A 9,148-nucleotide genomic window follows, 5' to 3' on the forward strand; every position below is an offset into this window, starting at 1 on the left:
AGAATTGGCTGGCGGCCGCCTGGCTTGCGGATGCACGAACGACGGGTGGACGGCCGAAGGTAACGTAGGTTGGTTCTCGAAGATAGTTTGTTCTCGGATGTTTTGCTATCAGTGTCAGGTCAAGAAAAAGAATTACGTTACAGTATCTATTTTTGAATATACTGTTTCCAATGAATAATATGAATTTAAAATAGAACGTGCTTGTTACCGAAAGCTTGTCAATTTGTGCGATAAAAAAAGGTCCTTTGTTGTCTAACTAGCGGCAACTTGGATGACAGAAATTATCAACGAAGTATCCGTTAAGCGAAATAGATACAAATTAAAAGAAGAAAATTGATAGCATCCTAGAATGAATCGTCCTCGGTGTTTATCGAGTCGTTGTTTAAACAAACTTTCGAGAAGTACGTGCATCACTTGGATCTAATTTCATAATAAAATGACGTGACGACCGAGAGTAAAAGAGAAAGAGAAAAACAGGAGAAAACTTTACAAAGCGCTTACACTTCTGCAAAATTTCATGAAATTCCTCGTGGCATCGTAAGTGGCCAAGATAAGTATAATCGATTTTCAATTATCGTCACTCGTCATGGGTCACAATTAAAATGGGCAGGAACCCTCGACGCAATTTAATTTTCCGAAATTCACAGGCTTTCGAAGGGTCCCGATTGCGTAATAGGGAACATCGACAATGGCATCGATGCTTCCATCCCTCCCACAGCTCCATTGTTCACCTTGTCCAGATTTATCCGGCAAATTCTCTGAAGGTTTACCATAGATGATTTTATTATCGTAGCTATGCAGATGCCACTGAATATAAATTTATCTTAGTTAAACACCAATTGTTATGCAGAATAATACACTCGTTCAGGCACTGAGTAAGCGTGTTAAGCAAATCACACGTTCACAGATTATGTCACAAAGTAATTATAACCGAATTATAATTCTAAATCTAAGTATCACTGCTCAGCTAAACTTTTGCTTACGATTCGCGCAATCATTTGTTGCACCATCAACGGTCACGGCCACGTCCTTACATACAGGTCGTCAGACTAGCGTGGCGGGGGTTGTCACACATAACAAAGCCATTGTTTATTTCATTCGCAGCCGCGTGGCGCGCTGCGATCGTTGACTGCACGGTCACGTGACGGTGGGACAGAGGAAGAAATATTGTTGATATATCTCCCATGTAACTCATATTTAATTATTGTTCCAACACTAATGATCAGTAAAGACAGTTATACGAGATGTGCGTTTCAATCCGATGGAATAATCTTACATGGATTCAAATAATGTTCCGTGATTGTTACTTTTGGTTAAATCTTATATTTTACGAAATGACTAAACGGAAGAAAAAGATAGTACTGTGAACAAGGTTGTGTCTTATTCATTTTGCACGCAACTAAACAAGAACATGGCTTTACTAGCAGTAAATATCGATAGGTAAGCTACTAATGTTTCACAGCTCAGAAACCCAACGGATAAAAAATTTTACTGTACGTGTAAAACGATCGGGAGTCGCTTTTCTAATAAAATATTCACAATTTTAGAATGTACGTTCACTATGGGCATTGAGCTTCCTAGCAGGAAATCCCACCGTATCGCACAAAAGAAAAGTAAAGCCCTTTACTGTCCCTGGGGATATTGTTTTTCCTACGAAGGAAAAATCGTTACCTATATAACGTTTCTTATCCGGCGGGTTTCCTATTTTATCTTTCTCTCTTTCTCAGTCTAGTTCACTGATTCCACCCTTTGTCTTCCATTTGTCCGGGAATTTGATCCTAGCGGGTATCTGATATTATTAAATGAAAATCCAGATTGCCGGAAAGCATTATACGCATCCGTATTACGTAATACGATCGGCAATTTCGAGAAAAATCTCTTGGGGGATTATTATCGATAATTATTGCATCGAAGAATATACCACATAGATCGGATAAGTGCGACTTGCTAAGATTTACGTTTCATTCCTTTTATTCCTGTATCATAATTCCAATAAGGAAAGAACTGACTATACTTTGTTTTTATTCGATTCTTACTATATTATCATTGCAGTTGCTGGATCGCTCTGAAATCCCTACCGACTACTCAGATACTGAATTTTGTGGAACAAACTCCCACGGAATACTTGACCCATTACTGGAAGTGACGTTCCATGAGTTGAGAATTCAGTAAAAACTCAAAGAGTTGAAAGTGGCTTTTTAGCCTTCCTTTTTACACAGGATGTCTATATACATACATCCATCGTTCTTGCGACATAAGTTTACGTTGCCTTTACACCGGAATTAATAACCTGACAGACCGTAACGCTTCTTTCGTGCAAAATCTCATCTAAATGGAATAAGAAACTGATTACAAGGAATTGGTCAATTGTCCCTTGCCTTTCGAAATTTATCCCTTTGACGACTGTCCTGAGTTTCAAATTTAAAAGAACGAAGTACTCATTTCCTTGCGAATTCTAACGATCCCTTCGCTTCCGCGTGTTATCTTTGTTCCACATTGTCTTTCAGTCTCTTTGAGAATCAGTGGCCAGAAATATAACAAAGAGTATAAAAGACAAAGAGAGAAAAGAAACCCAATGCCAAGCTGTTAAAAGTTATAGAGACGTATCCAATGGATACATCTTCTGGTGCTTTATGAGACATTTCTTTGACAGTCACTTTCACAGTAAATTAATAATAATTACAACAACAATAATAATATATACATACTTTTAGGAATCAGTGCTGCGTATATGGTCAAAGATTCAAATAAAAGAATACGTAAAGTTAGCTCGTGCTAGAGTTCAAAAAAGATTGCACGAGTAAGAATATTTATACGAGAATCTTTATGAGAGATTATCGACCGAAGGTTCTAAAAATGATTAAGAGATGTGAGATCCAATGGGTGATCGGATGCGTGAACTAGAGGAACTACTAAAGGAGTGTAAGTATGAATAAGAGAGTAATAGAAATAAGAAGTGCTAGCGAGGTGCGTGTGAGAGAACTAGAGTCATTGGAGAATGAGATTGGAAAATGGAGAGTCTGTCGATTATTTGTGAAAAAATGATTTTCAACAAATTGCTAAATAATTAACGCCAATTTCCTATATTTGGAGACGTTCCTAAATACATTATCATATTCTTAGGTACTTACCGACGGTGGTGAGCAGCATGTTGTCCAGCAGCAGGGCAATGGCAACGATCACCAGGACGAGTCCTCGTGATTCCCGACATCGCTGTAGCCAACCGCTCCATTGTCCACCCATTAACCTCTTCATTCTTCCTGCTGTGCGCTACTTGGTCCTGCTGCTCTGTGAACAGATAGTCAGGACATCAGGTATGGTCGTACTGAAAAAATTAATCAACAGTTCCTATTGTCTCTTCCATTAAGGTTACCCAAATAGTAATTTATCACGTAACCTTTACTACAGTGTCTGCTCAAGATTCAGTGTTTGGCTGGGGATTTGGTGGCTGTTGATTGTTCAACTACCTAGCGGAAGGAGGGTCGACGAAGATTGATCTTAGGAAAGATGCTGCTTCGTGCTGATTTCCAGCAATGTCATCACAGAGTCCATCGGTAGAATAGCTAGCGCAGAGTTTACTGCTTTTTGCGTAGCTCGTACACGAGACGAACCCTGCGCCAACCAGGTTCGTAAACTGTGCAAACTTCCTTCGACGATGGGCTTTTAATTGGATCTCTTGATGGCGACGGCGAGGACCCCTTTCACACCCTGGAATTGCTGTTGGATACTGAAGGCTCTGTATCCACTACCGATTCGATAAGGTTTCAGGATTTTTAGGTGAAAAGTCCTGTACTAGAGAGATGCTCTCTCTCTTTTTTCTTTACTTTCTCTCTGTACTGTTATCTCGACTCATGGAGTCTCGTTCCTTCACTCGAAATTCGAGAAAACTTTAAACTTCGGCGTCATCCACTCTTAAAGTCGGTCAGACCAAATCGACATAAATTGGAGGAATCCTCAGGCATTTGTACTTTCGCTCACCCTTTCTCACTTAGGTTCAATTCCTATCTTTATCTTTCTCTCGTATTAGGCCCCTCTTACTCTCTCTTGCTTTTCCTGCCACTCCTACATGTACGGTAAAATCGAAGGGACGATTATTGTTCGACTTCTTTGCTACAATTCTTTGCTGGAGGAAACGGGCCTTGAGTGCTTTTCATATTTAGGGGTTCAAGAGGGCTGTAAGAGAGTATTAAAGAAAAAAGGAGGGTGACGAAGAAAGCAGAGTGAGAATTGAGTGTCATTACATATTGTACTTTTTTTTTTTATATTTCTTGAAAATAACCAGGGAAAGCAGGACTGCCTAAATTTTCTAAATTGAATGAAAATTCGAGCAACGGTCTTTTGAATTTTCATTCTCTTTTTTTTTTCTTTCTTAATTCATTCATTGACTCATTCTTTTATCGCCTTAACGTATTAATTGCATTAGACTCTGATAACTAATTAAAGGCCCCTTACAGTCCTTTTCATCCGAGATAACTTACTTACCAATTCTAAACTCAATATTCACTCCTTACAAAATTTCTCAGGATTCTGCGCTTTTAGCAGTACCAAACGTAGCTACTCCTCTACAACCCCCGTTAGAGGAGTCGAATTTGGATAAATAACAGTAGCTATACGTACAAAAGACTTTCAGTCTCTTTTGAGAAACAGCTAATCAAGCCTGTAATACTTAATAATGTCAATGCGATTCGCCCGAGTGTAATAGTATCTAAAAATCTCATTAATCGAGATTAATAGTCGCGCGAAAGCGGATTGGCTCATCCTAAATGAGGAATAGCAAATTGACAGACTAAAAGAAGATGAACGTAGAGGAGAAGGTGGGTTGAGCGGCGACGTAGGGTAGTAGATTGTCGGGGGAGCAATCAGCATTTTCCTGAAAGAACATACCCTTGGGATCCGTCATTATTTTCCAGAAGAATCCAGATCGTACTCCTACTACTTTTTCCACCCCCGTTTTTCTACCCTTATTCATTCCTTTATCATCCCCATCTATTTTCACAGTTCCTTCACGCTGGGGGAAACAATTATAATGGAAAATTCAAATTATTTCACAACATCGTACGCGGCGTTGATTTTTTCTAAATAACAGAGACATATATATATATATATACATGTCTGAATAATAGCATAGGCGATATGTGGAAGCATCAGTGAATGGAGCATATCGAAATGAAGCGCTTGAGTAGCGATCAAAAGGGTGGCTATTGTCAAAGGGGTTGAAGCGTACCCGCGGGAGCTAGAGTCGGGGGGGGGGGATTTTGTATTGGTAAGGGGTTGAAACCAGTCGATTGGTTCGGCTTTGCCGTTGACAGGTTATACCGGACGCGTGACGTATGATGAAGTGATATCGTCGGGGCTGCCTACTCATCTGACCTCATTATCAAAATCCACCGCTATCATCCCTCTGACCGCACAACTATAGCCCCTAGTCGCCGCTCTTGTTCTCAGTCTGTCATTCTCCACCCTTGGCTCTCCATTATTATACGATACCGTATAATGCAGTATACCCCTACGTAATCCTGGTGTATCTAACCATCGCCAAAGTCAAATCCCTCACCCTTGTGGGCAGTAAGCGTAGTAAGCGCAACCCCCGTCGGAAAATAATCCAGGACTAATAGAAAAGTCCTGTCGGCCGTCATAACCCTTAAAATTTATTGTGAAGCGTGACAGTGCCATTTTCTTTTTATTTTTTTTTATTTTTTAATATATACCGTAGCACTAACCTTTTTTTCATCACGTCCTTCCGATGACACCAGTGCTACTAAAGTATTGATACTTTTATTACGTCTTATGTATCTTTAGTGCTGCTAGGGAATTTCTAGGGATATTCTGTAAACTAGATCACTTTCCAAAAGGCTATGGTAATTCCAATGTCATCGCACTTCAGTTTACTGCGATCTTCTACGTCAATTCGAAATACACTGTACTGCACTTAGTGGTTAATGCTGTACGGGTTATTTGGATCGAACGAGTACCATTGACAATGGATAAAAGTGATAGTGAAAATAAAAAAATTTAGTTCCTTTCCACACCAGAATAACCTTGTTAAATCTTTATATTAGTCGAGTAAGAAAATCAAAGGTTAATTTTCACTACGGTTGTCAATTGTCGGAAAGTTACCGGCTGAGTTTAAAGGCAATTAGTGGGTAGGGTTTGTAGTAGTGTAGAAAAGCGCCATGAGTCAATGCAGTTGCCATAGAGTGAATAGCTCAATCAGAAAGGCGACTCGAACTCCTAATCTAAGACGTTGGCGAGGATCGTCAGAAAGTTCAACAAGATCCGCTCTTGTTCCACACGAATCTCTTCGCGACTTCCTACCTCTATTGTCATCGACCGCTACCCTCACAATCGGAATAGTGTGCCTGAACGAAATCATCCGTTGACTAAGGGTGGGAAAGAGCAGACTCGTGCCGCATCCTCCAATTTCCACAACCTTCATCAAACTCCTATCCGTGACTATAGAATTATATTACTAGGCATTAACTACCTCTATAGTATCAGCTGATCTACCATTATATCTTGCCCTACCTCCCTTGCTTACCCTTAACTTCCCACCATCCGCTCTCGAAAGAGAGAATCCAACTCGTAGAGGGTTGAGCTTAAAGAGCAAACTGTTGCTTCCAGCTTCAACAAGTAGGCCACGAAACTTCTAACGCGTAGGATTATATATATTTTTTTTCATTGTCAAGGGATCCAGTTGCATCCCTTAATGAAAAGACAGTACCAATAGTAACCAGCAGTAGTAATAGTACTAGCTAGTAATATTATATTTTTATTGTTATAATTATAAAAAAAAAAATCGTGAAACCAAATGTTCGATACTTTTCTTTTAGATGACGTCACGGGGGAGCAATCTGCCAATTTTCCTGAAAATCAAGGCAAAACTTATTCTACGGGGAAAATTCGTATTTCTTCGCACGTTAACGCGCAACTAACCCAGAGTAACAGGAGGCAACTAACAGAGTGGAGAGAGTAGCGTAATACAGTTACTCGCATTTAACTCACTGGTAGCGTCGGCCGAGGTTCCACCCTGTCGACGTCGAACCTGATAAAGGGTGAAAGAGGGGAACGGAGAGTAAGGCAGAGGGGTGATGAGAGTGGCCAGCTTCATGTCTCCACTTTGTCGCGCGATATTGCACGCTAAGCGAATTACACCAGTAATTACTTTACCTGTAGGATACTCTTCCCATCTCTGGCTCTCTATTTCCCTTCTGGTTCGCCTGCCCTCTCACTCTTTTTCATTCTCTCTTTCGCTCACCCATTCGTATCCGGTATCGATTTTTAAATTTATTTTTTTACTTTTATTTTTTTTTTATATATATATATTCCGAAAACTGCGTGCGAATGAAAGTTACTGAGAACTCATAGAGAGACAAATTTAATACTGGATGTCAATTCAAATGTTCACTCCTATTGCTTCTACCTACTGAATTGCTCGTACGTTTCAATCGAATCGACTATTTATTACGTAGTATAGACCCAGTCGGTATGTCTGCCCTCTGAGGGATGAAAGTGAAGGAATAAAGAAGGATTGTATGGGACATAGGACGGCTACAAGGGTCGAACAGTATATACGTAGGAACGTGGGTTAAAAAGGGGCACGAGAGACACGTAGAAGAAATTCCAAATTTTTGTGTGAATAGTTCACAAATAAAAATTCGAATTTAATATCTCTGACCTTTTCAGTTATTAGCAACTGACTGTCTCCTCGGTCTGAGATACACAGTAATTTTGGAATATAATAATGAAAATTTGATCAACACTGTCAATTAGTTAAGGTACCCCGGCCATCTTGGATAGTAAAATAGTCAGTGAAGGTTATGCAAATTGCTTTGTAATCCTGTTATCTTTCATCCTGTTAGACTCATCCTAGAAGTTATCAGTACCAGGATGATAGTAAGCTTCCCTGGAATATTCTAATTTATTTAGAATTTAAAAAAGAAAAATTTATTTTTATATTTCTTTTTGCAAAATTCTTCAATAATCAAAAGTCGATTCTGATAGGTGGATGCATTTGAAATCAACACCTGACAGTCCCAGTGGCAGGATGCTTCGACCGAAGAAAGGTCTCTTTGAGGTTATGGCAAGTCCCGTAGCCAGAAGCGACAGATTCAGAAAGTCAAGAAACCGGAAGGCCTGGTTATGACACGTGGAAATGAGTCGTGTGTCAAACGGGGGGTCAAACGATTATGCTACTTAAGTTGGCAGCCCTTCTCTTACCTCCATTACTAGTTTTCATCTGTCTCCCTTATTCATCTTCTATTCTATCTTATCTTTCAACTTATGCCTGTCTGTCCTTCTTTTGTTCTAATTCACCAAACTGTCAGACAAAACTACCCTTATACAAAATATTACGTCACAGAGGTACTGCCTGAAGTTGGCGCCTATATGACTTCTATACTATATCAGAGCTAACTTCAGTTCGTGCGTTTATACCGAATAAGGAAGAGATTTGAAAATAAATGCGTCACAGGCTAAATGGCGGTGCTGCGATGACAATAGACCCAATGACGTCACTAATTGATAATACCACATAGTTCATCCGAGTCCATTCTTATATGGTTGCTGCTACCAGATTTTATCCTGATTTCCCTTAAATCTTGTTATCACCACAAAGTCTTTTGTCTTCTACCGTTATAAGTAATTTTTGAAAAGACATGCATCATACTTGTATAAAATAATTTAATTATATATATTTTTTTTTGTATTTCTTCACAATGCCTGTTTTACATATTTCAATTTTGTCCTGATCTAAATTTATGGACCTGTTTCTTTACTCTGGACCAGACACTCTAGTTCTGCAATATATCTCTATGCTACGCGTTCTAAAAATACATATTGCCAAAGAATTCTTTTTTCTCTCGATGACAATTTTTGAGATTAATTATTTTCCAAAATTTTTCGCGCGTCACTGTTATCAAAATTGGACGCACAAGGGTGATTGTTGAAAGATCCACATAAAGAATCATTTCCACCTTGCATCCCTAATGCATTCAAGCCTTATGGAATGGGCAGGAAGAATGTAAGTAAGGGTAGTAAATAGCTATCGTAGACGACCTAGCTATGTATAGCTATATATTTTAATATAATATATATATATATATATATATATATATATATATATATATATATATATATATATAGAGAGAGA

General features: G+C 39.1%; 1 protein-coding gene across 2 annotated transcripts in view; it reads right to left on the reverse strand.

Moving 5' to 3' along the window:
* The window catches only part of LOC107275098 (synaptic vesicular amine transporter), a 26,673-nt gene that overhangs the window by 15,944 nt on the left and 1,581 nt on the right, over positions 1-9,148 (reverse strand). Inside the window, exon 2 of one of the 2 annotated variants that reach the window (XM_015754880.2) lies at positions 3,132-3,288. In XM_015754880.2, the coding sequence (XP_015610366.1) occupies positions 3,132-3,255 (124 nt within the window). In that variant the 5' untranslated portion in view covers positions 3,256-3,288. The remainder of the gene's footprint in view (positions 1-3,131; positions 3,289-9,148) is intronic. The other variant, XM_015754882.2, reaches the window with a different exon arrangement.

This window comes from Cephus cinctus, unplaced genomic scaffold, assembly GCF_000341935.2.
Source record: "Cephus cinctus unplaced genomic scaffold, Ccin1 Ccin1_scaffold0123, whole genome shotgun sequence".
Lineage (NCBI taxonomy): Eukaryota > Metazoa > Arthropoda > Insecta > Hymenoptera > Cephidae > Cephus > Cephus cinctus.